The sequence below is a fragment of the Xiphophorus hellerii genome, chromosome 12 (genome assembly GCF_003331165.1).
Source record: "Xiphophorus hellerii strain 12219 chromosome 12, Xiphophorus_hellerii-4.1, whole genome shotgun sequence".
Classification (NCBI taxonomy): Eukaryota; Metazoa; Chordata; class Actinopteri; order Cyprinodontiformes; family Poeciliidae; genus Xiphophorus; species Xiphophorus hellerii.
The window spans coordinates 15,997,311-16,014,398 of record NC_045683.1 but is presented as its reverse complement, the minus strand read 5'-3'; the positions used below and the strand labels follow the sequence as shown (position 1 = coordinate 16,014,398).

The window sequence follows — 17,088 nt, the reverse complement described above, 5'->3', positions numbered from 1 at the left end:
AAAACCATGGAGGTACACGCTTCAAGGCCTTACCAAATATTTTTGGTCTAGTTTCTAGTGCAAATATCTTGGTACGCTCGAAATAAGACAAAACTAACTTACAAATAGCTTTTCAGCAAGAGAAATTAGATTAACTCAACAATTCCTTAATATTGATGAAAAGGTGCTAGCTTATAAGTGAAATAATCTGCCAGTGGTGCTAGTAATTTTTATCAATATTAAGGAATTATTGACTTAAATGATTGTTTTGTGCTGTTAAGTTTATTAGTTGGTACACCTGAAATAGGACAGAACCAAAATATTTATATTAGAAACTAGACCAAAAACACTTGGTAAGGTTTTGTGTGTTTTCTTTTCCTTTTTTTTTGCAGTGCAGAGCCTTGTAAATGTTTTCGGATGGGCTCGGCTATGAAGTGCAAGGAAGTGTTTTTAAAAATTCACAAATTACAGTGTGCCTCAAGTCTCAGCCTTCTTACTTCTGGTACCCTTAAATAAAATTCAGTGCAACCAGTAATTTCCAGAAAAGTTCTTCTGTGTGTAATTTAATCTCTCAGTCCAGGGTTTCTGTTTGTGAACATTAGAGACAGCAGACAAGTTGTGGAAAAGTTTAAGGCAGAGTTGGGTCATAAAAGGTTGTTAAAGTCTGGATATTTCAAATCATTAAAGAATAAATTATGGCTCAGATGCAAACAAAACATTCATGTAAACTGACAGGTCAGCCAAAAGAGCACTGATGTGGAAACGGTGAACTTGTGAAAAAATATAATTAGGATTAGAGAACTACTCTGCACATCACCCTGAATTCACATGACCATGGTGATACACGGTGAAGGCAGCATCATGACTCCTTCCTACAGGGAAATTGATGTAGATGTTTTTTTACACCATACTGAGAAAACGCCGCTGTGTAAATTGGTCAGCTGTGCATTTAATTTCATACCACTGAAGTAAAGTTCTCATGGCTTGAAGAACACATTCATATTTTTTCATGAATACTTTCATGTCAACCTCAGCTCTGTGATTTAGCTGTTTTCTGCATGCGTTACGACACGAAAAGCGTCCGACGCCGTCTTCCATTTCTCCAGCTCCACGCTCAGCTCCACAGTCACCGGTACCAGTGGGACCGGGACGGGCTGGATTGTGTGTTCATCCGTGTCACGTTTCTTTGCGTCTTTCCCCTTCCCTGCGGTGCAGAAGGAGAGCAGGTGAAGTCCTGAGCAAACAGCCTAAGTGATGCAGAGTAACTTTTACTCATATTTACCTTTTGGATTTTTCTGAGGTTCGGCGTTTTTATTTTGTTTCTGCTTTGCTTCCTTGTCCTTTTTCTTGTTTCCTTTCGTTTTCTTGTCAGTTTCCTTAAGATGAGTTAAAACAAGCTGCATGTAAACCGTGTTCTGATAATTCATTCACGTTGTTTCTGTTCAGCCTCAGTGATGGGTTTAATGGACAATGCAACACAAACTTGCCTCCTCCTGTTTCGGTGGAGGCTCTACCTGCAGCGGACCAAAGTCGCAGACAGTATTGACCCTTTGACCCCCATCGACCAGGCTTTGCATGGGGATGTGAACTGAGTTGAGTAGTTTTCTGATAGGTGGATCGTGGACCAGTTCTGGAGGACCTTTTTTCTTTTTGTTTTTAGGTTTGGGAGGCGTTTTAACCTGAAAAAGAGAACAAAAACTTGATGCCATATGAATGTTTTTCTATTTTAACCCTCTATGGCATGACTTTTTATTTTTGTGGGGAAGAAATATTTTCCTGCATTCTTTGGGAGCTTGGTGGTCCCTAATTACATGTCAATCATAAAATCGGACTCTGACACCTCCTGGAACCAGATTTGGGTTTGTTGCCTCAGGGTAACATTGGTCTAGAACACCAAGATTGTCTACACTGATTATGAGAAATGAAATACAAATCAAACAAAAACTATATTCATAAAAGAACTATTTTTTGGACAAAAATATGTCAAAAATCATGCCCCCCAAAAAATAAAATAAAGGAGCAATGTGAGGTACAGCTATGTGGTTTGTTGCCTGAGGGCAACGCCATGCCATAGAGGGTTAACACCATCTAACTGCACATTTTCTTTTGTTAGAAACAGCATTTCATATATAAATTTGTACTTATTACAAAAACAATTGTTTTTATCAAACAGATTAATTATACTGACTAAAAGCAACACCGAACACCAAGAAAAATATCTCAACTCTTGAACCTGCACGAATGAAATATCAGTTTTATCAACTAAACATTTTTAAAAGTTGCAACAACATACATATTTACTGCACCACAATATATCAAAAGGTTGATATAAACTTCCATATTTTCTCTGAATTCTTCTGTCTAGACAACACGGCAATTCTGATTCGTAAAGCAACTCTTTTTATGAATAGGAGTTCAATTGTCTGCAGGAATGAGAACAAATAGTTAGTCATGTACTGAATGATGTGCTATTAGCTTCATAAAATAAATGATGCATCTACAGTAGAAGTGTTGCTAGATGAAATAAAGCCCAAAAATCAGCCCACCGTTTATATGGCTGCTAAATGCTTTTAGCTAAATTCTACTACAATTAGAGATTGTTTTTGTTTTACTTTCTTCAAATTTGGAAGTTTAGCTCCATCTTCTTAGCATTTACCAGCAACATTAGCCTCACCAAACGTTTCTTAGCTCTGCCCACAAATTTGCTGTGGGACTGAGAGTTTATGATCTGATGTCTTCAGGTGTTGCTTCAGAACGTGATTACACCTGCATGTTATTGGTACAGATGAAAGTGACGCATTTAGTTATTTGGAAATTGTACCCCAGGATGAACCAGACGTATAAAGGTGAACAAGTCTCATCATGGAACAACAACGTGGCGAATTTCTTCATTTTTTCCGTGCTGTCACAACACAAGGAAGCAGGCATTTTAAGGTGTACCTAAAATACATCCATAGGTGTGCCTCTCAAATGTTGTGAAGCCTACAAAGCGATGACATCATTTTCTGGGTTTTCCAAAATTGACTTAAAGGTTGAGTAATCTTAGGAAATGTATAATTCTGAATTTGAAGCAAGTAAATAAATCTCTGACGACAACTCATCTATTTGCTATAGTAGTTTGGCTTTGCTATCAGTGAGCTCCAAACACATGGAAATAAACTGCATGTAAACTTATATATATATATATATATATATATATATATATATATATATATATATATATATATATATATATATATATATATATATATATATATATAAACTTTGATTGGAGTTTTTTTAACCAAACTAGTGGTCTAAATAGCAGAATTCAGGTCTTTTTCAATGCAACATCATCTTTTTACAAAACCAAATTCCTATTTAGAGTATAAATTAGCCAACTCATCTGACTTTAAGATGGTTTTGATTTGTTTCTGGTTAAACAATTAACCAGAAATGATTCTGGTGAATTGTTTTTTTCAACCAGAATTGCCTCCACAGTGCACTGTGAGTGAACTTAACCTGCGTTATTCACTCTCTTCTTATTCCTTTATGTTTTTGTTACAATCGTTTTGTCTTGTGATCGCTCAAAGTGGGTTTTTGTGTGCTTTGTTTTTTAACGGTTGCAACATTCGGTTTACAGTTGATCAACAAAATGGATCAGTGAATCTAGCCGTGCCTGTTGCTTACAGTTTGTGGTTTCCTGGTAATGAAATAATAAACTCACTTTCTCTTCTTTCTTGTCTTTCTTCCCTTTAGCTGGGCTGGGTTTGACCTGCTGGGCTTCTTCAGAGGGCGCAGGCCACGATAGAGTCTAGAATATCAGATGCTTAAAATAAGCGGGGACATTTTTTCCTGCCTAAAATTCCCCGGCGGGTATTATTTCCTCTACCTTTTCCTCCATTAGGTTGAGACGAAGTCCATGAGTAAAGAATTTCTTCAGGCCTCCCAGGCAGCTGATGCTGTATGTCAGTGTGTAATTCAAGTTCACACACTCGGACCAGGACAGTTTTGGTGTTGAGTACAGCGACACTTCAAATAAAAGGAAAGTTAATGAGAGAAAATTATTTTCTCACAATTTCAACAGATGAGAGAAAGCTGAACTGAGGACAAAGTTGACACCTGATGAGGGCAAATAAAGGAACGTCTCTGATGTCTGTCCTCTGAGTAAATCAGACTTACTAAGAAAAAGCCCATTTCTCTTTTATAGAACGTATTATTAACACATTGGGCTTTTAACCCTTATAACCTCTCAGTGACTAATATGATGTTGTAAATCTGCTTTTAAACCGCCACTTCAGCTCTGTAATAATCTGGGCTTGAAGACCTAAAATGTCCAAAGCTTAAAAGACAATAGCCTTCTCACGTTGTTCAGATCCATCAGCACTGACTGCGGGGACGGCAGTGTCCGGGATGGACACGTTTTTCCCAGTGTTTTTATCTGATCCTAGGTCTGGACAGACAGACTTGTCCTCTGCTACACGAGACGACGTGTCCAGTTTAAATTCACTGTCTTCTCCCTGCAAGCAACGAGACGAGAACAGGAAAGGTTGTGAAGTGTAATTCCCTCTAACAGGAAAACTGTACAGTTTTAGGAAAAAGAATGAAGTATTTTGACTTTCATACACTTTCCTTTCATGCTGTTGGTTTACTTGGTAACTGTTTCTCTTTTTGAGTCAGAGATCATCTGATACAAAGTTTTTAAGACGCAAGATGTTGGAAAATATTGTAATAGTATCTGAAACTGTAACAAAGGAGGATCATTTTGTGCTTTGAATTTTTACTCATCTGTGAAGTTTGGTAGTTCTAACTTCCCATAAGTTGTGTTTTCTCTAGGGGAAAGTCCAGTTCTGGTCAGATGTTTATTTACAGTCATTATTGGTGTGAATGTCAAAAACACTTTTGACTTTTGATGTGGAATTAAAAATACGAGTTTAGTGATTTTTAAAAACAAGAATTCTGTTATCTTTTATGGTGTGTTTTTCTAATAATCAGTGATTCACCGTGACTAAGACGGAATGAATGAAAATACCCTGATTAATGTTTGGATAAAAGTTTGTCACTAAATGATAAATTGACTGCATGCTTTTATCTGACACAACTCTGCCGGCTGTGTAACAGTAAAGGCTAATAATTAAGATAAAATTGTTGTTTTATGACAAGAAGTGCTAAAGCAACTTTGTAAATTGTCCATGAAATGAGTTATTTCTGCTCAGCAAACAGGCTACATCACAGTCTGTTTTTAGATCATTTCCTGTGACTCCTTGCTTTGCTTTGCTTTGACTTTTGACGATAAAATGAGATGTTGACTGGAGTTTTTAACTGCCTGGCTGGTTATGTAATTACATAACCTGGCTGTTATATAATTTATATTCTGGTATTTTATGTTTTTGTAATTTTCATGTTTTTATGTACTTTTTACAGCAACTTTTATCCTCATGGTAACATAAAGTGCTTTTCCAATGAAGCTATATTGGACTAAAATCTTTAAAATGTAGTCAAATAAGAAAAAGAACCAAAAATAAACAATAAGAAAAAAAATTAAGACATTTTTTGGATTTGTTTCTCTTTTTCTGGGAAAAATATGATAAAGGGTGGTGTAAGGAAAAGATCATTTTAAAGTTTTTTACATTTTTATTTGACCTATAAATTTATATGGATTGTCTAAATGAAATCCAAAATATTGTTTGCAAGAGAGACCTGCTTTGATAAAACACAGTAAATTACAAACAGCAACAATATAAGTCAGAAATTGGACTCAATTGAATAAGCTAATGCTCTTTTTTTTCTCCATGTCCTCTTATGGGCTCCTTAAATCTGTCCCAAATGTTGAAACCCTAAACAGAAATGTCAATACATAAAAGTTTTGAGGCCCAACAAATATTAAGCTATCTGAGTTATTATTCTGATCAGATGAAATCCTTAAATCAGAAATAAAGACATGATGCCAATGAAATTACGTTTTCTGCTCATTTTTTTTTAGAACTGTGTTAAATTGAAGGTGTGTATGAAAGTGAGGGGTAGGAAGGATCAATCACCTGATAACCAGGCGTAGGCGTGGGCGTAAAGAACTGGTATGAGATGAAGTATTTGTAGGTGACAATTGGAAACTCAACAGCCTTTTTATCCACATGCATCAGTGGGTCTGGTATTCCCCTCAGCCTGGTCAGACTCAGTGTGACTGATGCCACGTCCTCCACCAGATCTATGACGGCAAAGGAGATGCTGATCTCACAACAGGTTCACACTTCCAATGTGCTAAATGAGACATTTTCATTTCATGCTCTCACCATTCATCCTGGCCAAGCCGAAGAAATTATACCTTTCCTCTGTGGTGAGCCATGAGGAATCCAAGCAGCTGAGCTGCGGCAGGCTGTCGACAGTGAAACCTGGATACGATGGCGTCATTGTGAAGGGGTTGCCCTTAAGCGTCAGGGTCTTGAGGCATGGGAGAGTTTCTAAGGTGGCTACCAGAAACTGCTGCTCTTGGAAGTTACAGTTGCTGAGGTCCAAACACGTCAGATGGGGCCTGACGGCAGAAAGAGGCAGGAAGGTTTTCCCAAAGCAGCAGCGTGACTCGCTGCTATTCAACCTGCTGCTATTCTGCTTAACCAGCTGCTTAAAGCTGCAGCGTGTAACGGTTATAAAAAAATATCTTTTTTACATATTTGTTAAAACTGTCAATATGTCGTGAAACTGTAATATGAGGCAGATAATCTGTGAAAAATATTGAGCTCCTCTGCCTTCTCCCTGCTTTCATGTGAACAAATACACTGATCTGCCAGACACAACCAATCAGAGGCAGAAGGAGGGCTGTCAATCACTCTCGTGTATGCGCTGTTTAGGCCACAGTCGTGAATGCATGGCCACCAATCATGACGGAAAATTATAAATCCAAAAAACTTCACACAGGAATAAGATCAATCCCAAATGGTTTCATGACAACATCTGGGTTTCTACCAGAAAACAGATAATGAAAACTGAGCGCATGTCAAAAGGTGTGTTAACTTTACTGTTCTTCAGGACCTCTGCCTCGTTAATAAAAGCATGTTAACATTTTTAAGAAACGTTTAAACTAACAGAGAACCTCGGTTTCCACATATGAACGCTAAAAAAGTGCTTTTCCTGAACAAATATTGGTTAAAAAAGTTGCAATTTACGTTGATAGATTATCTCTGTCCAACCTGAATGAGGTTAAGGAAATTTACACAAAACAAAAACAAAAATATGTGTAAAACTCATCCTGCCAGTGCACCACAGGGCGCCACAGAAAGTCATTTCTGCCTGTTGCCATCAGGCTTTACAATGCCCAAGTCTGCTGCTAATTGATTACTTTTTTTTTCTGCGCTCATTTATAGGTTATTTATTGATTAATATATTACATGTGATTGCTTATTATTTATTTATTTATTTATTTGTTTATATCTAGTCATTTTGAACTATCACTCTTAGATATACGTATATATATATATATATATATATATATATTACAAACTTTGTATTTCTTACCGAAGACGGAGCTTTCAACAAATAAGCAATTTCCCCTTGAGGATCAATAAAGTATATTCTATTCTATTCTAAAATGTTTGGCTTGCTGTGTAATTATTAAATAATATGAGCTATACAAACAATAAATCTGCTGTGTCTCGCTGACATCTTTGTTTTTACTCACTGAATAATCAGTGATTTCATACAAACATAAACTCTTTTGCTGAAGGCAAATCAAAGAGTCCCCAGGGCTTCTGCCCCCGTCTCCGTCTCTGGGCTTCAGTGGGAGTTCCCTCTGAAATCTGCTGTCGAATCAGAAAAACCTACAGTGCAGTGAAACATGCTGGCATTACGGGCTTTCACATCCTCACCTCATGAGCAATCAAAAAGCCCACAGTTGTAACTGAGCTTTCTTTTGACCTGGTTTTGGGTCACCTCTTTAAAAACCGAACAACTTCCTGCATGTGCAGGATGTGTCTATGTGTGTCTGTATACATATATTAACCAGTGTCTTCCTGTAAGATCGCAGATGTCTTGATGGGAACCCAGGCTGTTTGATCCGAGGCCCAGGTACTGCAGCTGAGGAGGCGGACAGCTTGCGAGGTCGCTCAGCGAAGACAATCGATTTGCACGCAGCTCCAAAATCTGTAGAAAAAAAAAACCAACCTAACTTTCAGATAGTCATCTCAATGTGTTGCAACATCTGCCTTTACGCACTCATCTAAGGTCCCTTAGATGAGTGCAAAGGTTTTTGGCCCTTAGTTTGAAGGGCCGAAAACCTTCAGACATCCTACGTAACACCAGACGTGTGATTGCATCAGGAGAATCCCTTTTGATGTAAGGTGATGAAGGAGGAAAATTTATTGTTTCCTGCTCTGCGTGATTAACTGTGACTCGGCTTTTCCTAATATGTGGAAACTACTGAAACAACATTTGATCTGATAAACGCAGAGCGACGATGCACTCTGATGCAACACTTCGACGTGCCTTCAACGTGCCGGGAAGATGCTTCGCAGGAATTTCTGAGATCAAGTTGCTGCTCAGGACAAGTTCCTCCAGCTTTGAGAACTTCAACAAGCCTTTGTCAATAGATGAGACCTGAGAGAAACAGATAAAATGGCAAAGTTTATTTGTAAGTTAGTCCCTTCCCCCTGATGAACACAAACCAGTGCCTGCTCGGGACCCAACATTTACTTCTGTGTGCACATTCCATTTTTTGGTAATCCCATACTATATCAGCAAATTCATGCATAATTTTAATGTTGGTTGAGTTACAGAGATGTTTTTACTGCATCTTGTTCTAACAACACTACAGTATTTATTTCAGTTTTTGCAATAGATGTGCCTTCTAATACATGTTGGAGCTGCACAGTGTAGCGTTTGTTAGGACTGCTGAAGGTTTTCATGGATGCTTGACTTCTCTCTGAGTATTCTGGTACTTCTTCCCATAATCCAAAATATGCATTTAAGATTAGTTGGTTATTGCAGATTGTCTTTGGGGAATGAGTATGGATGCATGGGTGGATGAACATTTTATAAACAGCATGTAAACACAGGTTTATCATTTCTGTGGACAATAAATAATCGCAACTTAAACAAAAAAACTGTCCAAAAATGATTCACATTTAAAACCATAATCTCTCTGCTGCTGTTCATGCATTCTTTGGTCACTTTATTAGGTACACCTGTTCAATTGTTGGTCAAAACAAACCGGATATTAACCATTTCGATGGCTTCCTCACATGGTGAAGAAAGTTCAAACTAAGCATCATAATGGAGAGGAAAAGAGTCATTTTAAGTGAGTCTGAATGTGGTGACAGATCGGTTGGCCAATTTCAGAAACTGCTGATAAAGTGCTTAAAAGGTGCGCAGACTGTTATAAATGATTGTCAGGGCATCTGTTTGAGCTAAAGCACAGTTTGGTTAATCAGCAGAAAAATCTCCCAAACTACTAGTCTAAAAAAAATGGAGTGGACTAGTCGAAGCCTGGACATCAATCTAGCTAAGATACTGCAGGCATGACCTAAAACAGGCAGTTCATGGTTGAATTAGAACAATTGTGTAAATAAGATTGGTTTAAAATTCCCCCCACAGTGATGTTCCAGACTCACCGATAGGCAAAACCAGGTATTTATTTGAAAACTGCTCATGTTTATTTACTCAGGTTATCCTTATCTGACAATAACGTTTGTTTGATGATTAAAAACATTTAATTTGATTTTTTTAAAAATATGAAAAAACTGAATAAACCTGTAAGGGGGAGGAAGGGAAGGATTCATTTTGACGGCTTTGAATTTGGTATTCGTCTTCCTGTGTAACAGTGTTACAGCTAACTATATTTCTGCTGAGACAAATCCCCAACATTCTTGAATCCATTTGGTATTTCCTTCAGTCATCCAAAATGTCCATCTTGCACTGATGAACATGCCAGAGTAAAATATATCTGCGCATCTCTTGAAATACGTACATTTTTGCCAGTGATCCGTATTGTTGTAAAGTAATTCAGTATGAAATTCTTGCTGAGGCGCTTCGGTTCTCTCACAGCCAGCTCTCTCAGCTCTGAAGCTTGAGGGCTCCAGGTCTCACTGTACATCCATGGAGAGCGAGGGTACCTCAGCAGGTCCAGCAGGACATCTGGTGACTCTGTTTCCGCTTCATCTGGACCATTTTTGGCCCGTCTCTAAGATCAAAATCACAAACAAACAAACAAAAAAAATCATCAGATTGGTGTAAACCTTGAAGTGAGGATATTGAGCTGGACAGTGAAAACTCACCCAGGGGCCATTTCCGCAGGGGAAGTCAGTCAGACAGAGACGTCTAATATTTTTCTCTATCGCAGCAGAGAGAGTTTTTGAGCTCATGAGGGTTACCTGAATCTGCTGTCTGCTAATGATGCCGCCATTTAATTAGCTCGGCCTTTAATTAGTTTCGCTGCGGTCTGCTGTTTGTTTACAATCCCTCACCTGTATCCAGGCAACAGGCGGAGCTCTGGCCACAGGCGCTAAAGCAGTTTGGAGCGGAAAGAGCGCTCTCTAAGAAAAACCTACACAAACGAAGACATGTTGTCTTCTCTGTTTCAGAAACAAAGCGCTCTGAATGAACCCGGATCAGGTGGCGAAACTGTTAGCGCGGCGCAGATTTATAGAACCTCAAGTAGCTTTTTATGCTCGCATGGTCCTGAGGCTCGCCAACACATTTAGTGCAGCCTATGTACAGCTAATCTGCTAATAAAATACTTCCTGGGGATTCAAATAAAAATAAAGCTAGAAAAAAAAAGAAGAAGTTTTGCAGATATTTTATAATAAGCCACGATTTGAAAGGTGGCAGGATATCGCCATAAAGTATCATAAGGACTATGTAATTAGTTTCAGGCAATGGAAAAAAGAGAAACATTTCAAGATTTTGTTAATGTTTCTTTCTTTCTTAGATAACAGGCACTGAGTTTTTCCTCTCCGTGGTGTTTTAACAATGTTCTGTGTTCTGTGGTTGATGGATGGTTAGTTTTTAACTCTGTGTTTATGTGAATGTTTCTTAGGGTGTAAAATTCTAATATTCAGTAAAAAAAAATAAAAAAAAAAAAGGAAAAAAATAAAAAATAAAGGTGTTGTTAAACTCAGACATCTTTCTCTCTGTCTTTCTTTATGTTTCTTCCTCACTTCCCACTCTTGCGTGGGGAGAACTTGAAGACTCCAAGCAGAGACCCCAGGATAGAAATTGAACCCAGGACCTTCTTGCTGCAAAGTAACAGTGCAACCTCAGCCCTAAATTATTTTGAGAATTTTTAGTGAAACTTAAAAATATGGATGCCTGATATATTGACACTGACAAATGTTATCTGCCAATGTTAGTCGTTTTCTAACATACAAGTATTGGTTTGATTAATTAAACTGGGCCAATATTAACAACCGATATTTATTATGATGCAAATAATATTGATTAGTATCAGTTATCGGCCATAACAGCAATAATAATAACGACCAGCGATATTTTCTCACTCATCCCTGTTGAAAACTGTTGTTTGTTGTTTCAGTGTAGTTTTTAATCTAGTTGATATAGTAAAAAAGAAATAGAGTCAATGTTGAGAGATTGTAAAAAAAAAAGTTACTCAAATTGCAAATGCAGTTGAACAGTTACTCTGTATCTCAGGTATAGAATCATCCTGTTGCGTGTTATCCTAGTGGCAGAGATAAAGGTAGATAGACTGACAAATGGGAAATTCTCAGATTACTTTACCTTGCACATTGCCAGTCCAAATCTGAATATCTTTAATGTCGTCATGGGTTCGTGGAAACAGGAATCACTGTGAACGAACACAAAATGGGAAGATTTGGTGTTCAAATACACAACTACAAGGCAAGAAGCAAAACATGGACATCTTAAATGACAGATTTTTAACATGATTTAAGTGCAACCTACCAATGTCCTAACAACCTGCCAGGATGTGTTTGAGATTGTGCTTCACAATAGAACAAAGCATTACCAGGCAGTTTCAGTGCCGGCTTGAGATAATGCTCTGTGGTACTTTGCTCTGCCTCCGCACAGTAAAACCACTATGGTGAGCGGTGCCCTACAACTGCAAAAAGAAAGATGTATGAAGCGATACTTTGCCAAGATGGCGTCATCAACCAGCTGATGGCATGAAAAAGAAAAAAAAAAGTTCCACGTTGCAACCCGCTATATAAGCAGCAGGTGCCAGTCCAGAAAGCACTGACTGAACAGAAACACTTCGCACCATGAGTCTGGTTAAAGGTAAGCTCTTCTCAGGTCATTGAGGAGTAACTCTTAACGCTGATGATTTTGATGAAACTGTACTCAGTTTGTATCTAAAATTCTTAAATGTTACTTTTTCTTTTTTAATTTTTTTTTACAAATGTCTTACTTTCTTCATGACCCATTTTTCTTTCTGAGTGTCATTTATCTGTTTTTGTTTATGTTAATCCCAGTTTGACTTCAACAGTACTTTGGTTGACTCTATGCAGACGACATCATCATATTCTTTTATGTCTAACCATCTGCAGATCTCCTGCTTCTCCTCGTCACTATCATTCACATCTCCTTGATGGCCTCCAATCCAGTCGGGCCACGGAGTTGTGAGGAGAAACTGGAACTACAGGCTCCAGCGACTAAGCAGTATCTCAGAAGTCTGTTGAAAGACCTTGATTATGCAGAAAGTCTATTTGTAAGTAAACATGTGGAAAGATTGTGTGATATGTGAATGAAAGTGAATGTTTAATGTAAAGTAGACCTACCACCTTACAGCGATTGTAAAAAAAAAAGTATTGTAATTAATGATTCGGAAATATAGTAGAAAACTGATATTAACAAAGACATGTAACACATTTTCTTACTGATATAATTCAGTCTGACTTCTAGCTGAAGTCAGACTGATCCTATCTGGGTCAGTTAGGAAGTTATTTTATTTGCTAAATACCAGAAAACTTAGAGACTTTCTTGAGTCTTAAAAGTTTGCATACATTATCTTTGTGTTTAGTACAACTGCCTTTTAAAATGCGTGACTTGGGTGTAACATTTTGTGTGGATGTCCTTCCGCAAGCTTTTCACATTAGTTTGTCCTCCTGGCAGACCAGGTGTAGCGGAGTCAGGTGCGTTGGCTACCTCGCTTGGTCAGACCTTCTCAGGTCTGTCCACAGACTTCCACTAGGACTGAGATAAGGGTTTCATGATATTCATTGCCAACACTGACTTTGTTGCTCTTTATCTACTAACTTGGTGGCTTCCTTAGAGTCACTGTCCATTTGGGAGGCCTATTGGTGTCCAGGCTTTAGCTTTCTGGTGAATGTCTTGAGCTGTTGCTTCGGTGTTTCCACATAAAGTTCTTTCCTCATGACAACATCTGTGTCAAGTCGCCAGTTTCTCACAACATGATGCTGCCACCCCCGTACTTATGCACCGCATGGGATGGTGTTCAGGCTGGCAGGTTTTCCCCCTTCTTCATCCAAATAACGCCATCTGATTTTAACTTAGATATGTCTCTGAAATTAAGGTTTTTCTTTCCAAGCACATTTGCAAGCTGCAGTCTGGCTTTAGTGATTTGGCCTCTTCCTCTAAGAGTGGCTTTTCTGCTAGTTTTAGCGGGAGACTTCAGCTACAAATCTTCACCAGGCCATTTGCATTTGTTGAATTACACTTTTCAACATATGTTCTTTTCTGGAGCATATTTCCTAAGCAGCTTAAATTGCTTGAATTGAAGGCAGTAGCACCTTCAGGCATCAGATAAACCAGACATGTTGAGGTCCATAAATATCTTCCTGATATGTTGGTGGATTTCTTATCATTTGCCTTGTCACACAAGGAAGCAGTTTGTTTGAGATGTTGCCTTTGAAACCATCGACTTTAACTCAAATATTTATTATTTCTTTCCATCACGTCAACTTCTGGGCTTTTTCAAATTGGTTAGATTCAAGTTACTCTATGTGAACTTCTGATTTTAGACAAAATCTCACATTTTTGTTCTGGTATTTAGTAAAAAGAAATAACCCCAACCACCTAGGAAGGAAGATTACTCGGATTTCATCTCAAACAATGAGAAAATAGGTTACCTTTTTTTTTTTTTTTTTAAATGTGGTTTATGTAAACACTGTATCTGACATCTCCAGATTTGAGTGCTGATCTCACAGCTGGTCTCCGTTCTTCCACAGATTGAACGCCTTTTTTACAACACCACAAGGGAGACGAAGACCAAGAGTCTGAAGCCTCTGGATGGAATAACCATTCCGGCTGGAAACATGAATGATTCGCGCATCCTGAACTCCATGTATGAAATCAGTGAGTGTCTGACAAGTTACCTGCCAAAAGTCATCGGTAACCTCACCACGCATGAAGACGTAAAGACCAACATCCTCAGCTACGCCCGTCCCTTCCTGATCCCTTTCAGACAGCTGGCCGCGGGGATGAAGGACTGCTGGGAAGAAGGCGAGCTGAAAGTGTGTCCCAAAAGTTTAGCAAATAACCAAACGCGTTACGAGATGAAGGAATACGCCCTCGGCGTCCTGCACACTGCTGTAAAGTGGACTGAAAGTTACATACAAATGAACGAGTGACCGATGAAGCATGTCATTTTGATCTGCCTTAATTTATCTACTAATTTATTAATTAATTTATTTGTTATTTATTTAAGTTAGCTTTTTTTTGTCATTCTTGAATACTAATAATTTTATTTATAGCGAATGGTGTGAATGATTTGATCAAAATGGACAAAAATAAAAATGACTCGTGCAAACGATATGATATTTCATTCATGTATTTATTCAATTAGGGTGAGCTTGTTTATTCTTTGACTTCACGGCTGCAGAATAATGTAAGATGTGTCGCTGGTTCAAACCAAGACTTCAGCATCAAGTTGCGCTTTGAGCGTTTTAGGGATCGTTTCAGAAAGTTCATTTATGGTGAATAGAGGACATTTTCCTGCGGGATTTCTTGTCAGAGATTCATCAGCTTGTATCATATCAGCTCTATTTTCTGCACATTTTCATCCTTTGCTACAAATTACTGGTCCAGATGTGGTGACGCCGACGTAAGTCCATGCGTTGTGCGGTTCCAAATGGAGATCCGAGTGACAACAGTTTGACATGAAAGTGGAGTTGAAAGCCTGGACACATCCACGACACAAACACAGACAATAATGCTGTCCTCTTTATTCTTCAAATTAACACACATGAAATTCATCTGAATGATAGTCAGATTTGGAGTGTCCCATTACCTTTAATAAAAATATTTTCACATAAAAATCATTCTAGTGCATTTTTAGCCTAAACATCTTCAGCCATATGCAGTCAGTAAGAGGGACAAACATGGCTATTAAAGTTTTTTTTTTTCTTTCTTATTTTCTTAACAGATTTAATCAGATTATTAATTAATCTGGAGGTGTAGACTTTCCAAAAGTCCAGAGAGTAAAAGTGAATCGCTTTCCTGTGACAGTCATACGCAGAGGAAAGTATTAAGTTGTTGATTTTTATCTTGGAAGTCCCAATAAAAGGGATCTCTGTAAGATGGACGACAGAAAGTGCTTCATCCAAGCCTGCTGTTGAGACCAAAACCTCCTCCTGCCATGGATTCCCGAGCCGGTAAGTCTGAAGGTTTATATTATTTGATCTAAACCAAGCAGCCTCAGAGTCATCGATCAGACGCGGGTGAAGTTGTGAAACTCCGCATGTCTGTCGTTCCGGCTGCAGCTCTCTCTCTCTCTCTCTCTCTCTGTATGTTCATGTTCATTAATGTCGTGCTGTTTTAATTGCTTTCAGTCCTTATCACGCTGTGCGTGCTGTTTACGCAAGCACGGTGCAAACCTGTTGGGAGCCGAGACGAAGAGGCCCTGAACAAAACCATCAGCGATGCGCTGGACCTGATCCGAATCGCTTGGAACGACCTGGTGAGGATGTTACAGCCATTACTATTAATGCAGCCTCCAGATTCTAATGGAGATTTGGTGGAAACACTTTAATTAAAAAAAAAAACCAAACAAACATAAAAAATAATATATAAAGGGTTCAAAAATAAATAAATAAATAAATAATAATAATAATATATAAAAAATAAATAATAATAATAATGCTGTGTTTTATTATTATTTTTAAATTCTTTCAAAGTCTCTGATTATTAATTAAAAATGTTGATTTGACCATTTTATGGTGCGTTCGCGGGAATTGGAGGCAAATGTTTCAAGGGACATATTTTCAAATTAATTGGTCTTTTTAAAATGTACATGTACATGCTGTGTGTACTGTCAATTTTGAAAAGACAAATAATTAAAAATAATGAATTTAAATAATGAAAATAAAATAGTAATATATCTATATCTCTCTATATTTTTTTCTTCTGATAATCGGCAGAAATACAGAGAAGAAACAGCGATGTTTTCAGTTTTGCAGTCACATGACTCAAGGTAGTAAAAGTGACTTCAGATTATTTAGGCGCATCTCAATAAATTAAGAAAAATAATAATTTAAAAGCTTCTTTTATACAAGTAATTCGTAAAGTGAAACTGAAGATTCAATACTGACATTATTTTTGCTAATCTAGATTATGACATCTTACATCTGATGAAAAACTGTCAAAATTACATAAGACCGGCGGAAAAAAAAATATATATATTACAGAAATACGAGCAGATGATGTATGTCCATGAACTATATGCGCCCTTTGTACTTAGTTGCGGCTCTTTTTGCGTGAATTATTGCAACAAGGCAGTGTGGCATGATTGATTTTGGCTTTAAAACACACAGGCTGTAATGTCTAAATACTCTCTGTGTCCCACAGGATGATGCGCTTCCAGAAAACAACTGCGATAACTTCACGGAGCAGGTAGGGCTGAAGCAGCAGCCGCTTTCGGCCAAACTCCTCTCCACCGTCCACTGCTACATGCAGAAGCTTTCAAATTTGACCCCCGAGGTGTCGAAAAAACTGACGATCGCCGCCCAGTACATTAAAGACGTGGAGAAGGGATTGAGTAACTCTACGGCCCCTCAGAGCTGCAGCCTCCCTGAATTTAAAAATGACTATGATGCTTATTTCCATGCCCAGTGTTTTCTGGAGTCTGTACTAGAAGAAAGACCTAGAAAGTCGAATCTCTGATGAAGTCTTAAGGCTGTTTGCCTTTTGTTTTTGAATGGAGATGTGGTTTTT

At 38.1% G+C, this 17,088-nt stretch overlaps 1 protein-coding gene across 1 annotated transcript; it reads right to left on the bottom strand.

Annotated features, from left to right (window-relative positions):
* Positions 1–371: 371 nt before the first annotated feature.
* On the bottom strand, positions 372–10,672 carry LOC116729321 (leucine-rich repeat-containing protein 43). The gene is made up of 12 exons (XM_032577760.1): positions 10,221–10,672; positions 9,914–10,126; positions 8,434–8,544; positions 7,952–8,091; positions 6,249–6,487; positions 5,997–6,163; positions 4,325–4,478; positions 3,851–3,990; positions 3,686–3,772; positions 1,467–1,658; positions 1,262–1,355; positions 372–1,183 (listed from the first exon to the last, which is right to left on the bottom strand). Exons 1-12 carry the CDS (start codon positions 10,305–10,307, stop codon positions 1,023–1,025), a joined length of 1,785 nt encoding a protein of 594 aa, XP_032433651.1. The 5' UTR covers positions 10,308–10,672; the 3' UTR covers positions 372–1,022.
* Between the last annotated feature and the right edge of the window lie 6,416 nt (positions 10,673–17,088).

What these genes read in the sequence shown, in the direction of transcription:
- LOC116729321 (XM_032577760.1), bottom strand. Translation starts at nt 10,307, where the DNA reads ATGAGCTCAAAAACTCTCTCTGCTGCGATAGAGAAAAATATTAGACGT. An exon ending in ATCTTCCCGGCACGTTGAAG is followed by an intron (nt 8,092 to 8,433) that starts GCACGTCGAAGT and finishes TTTTTTCTACAG; the next exon opens with ATTTTGGAGCTGCGTGCAAA. An exon ending in GATCTTACAGGAAGACACTG is followed by an intron (nt 6,488 to 7,951) that starts GTTAATATATGT and finishes TTCTGCCGTCAG; the next exon opens with GCCCCATCTGACGTGTTTGG.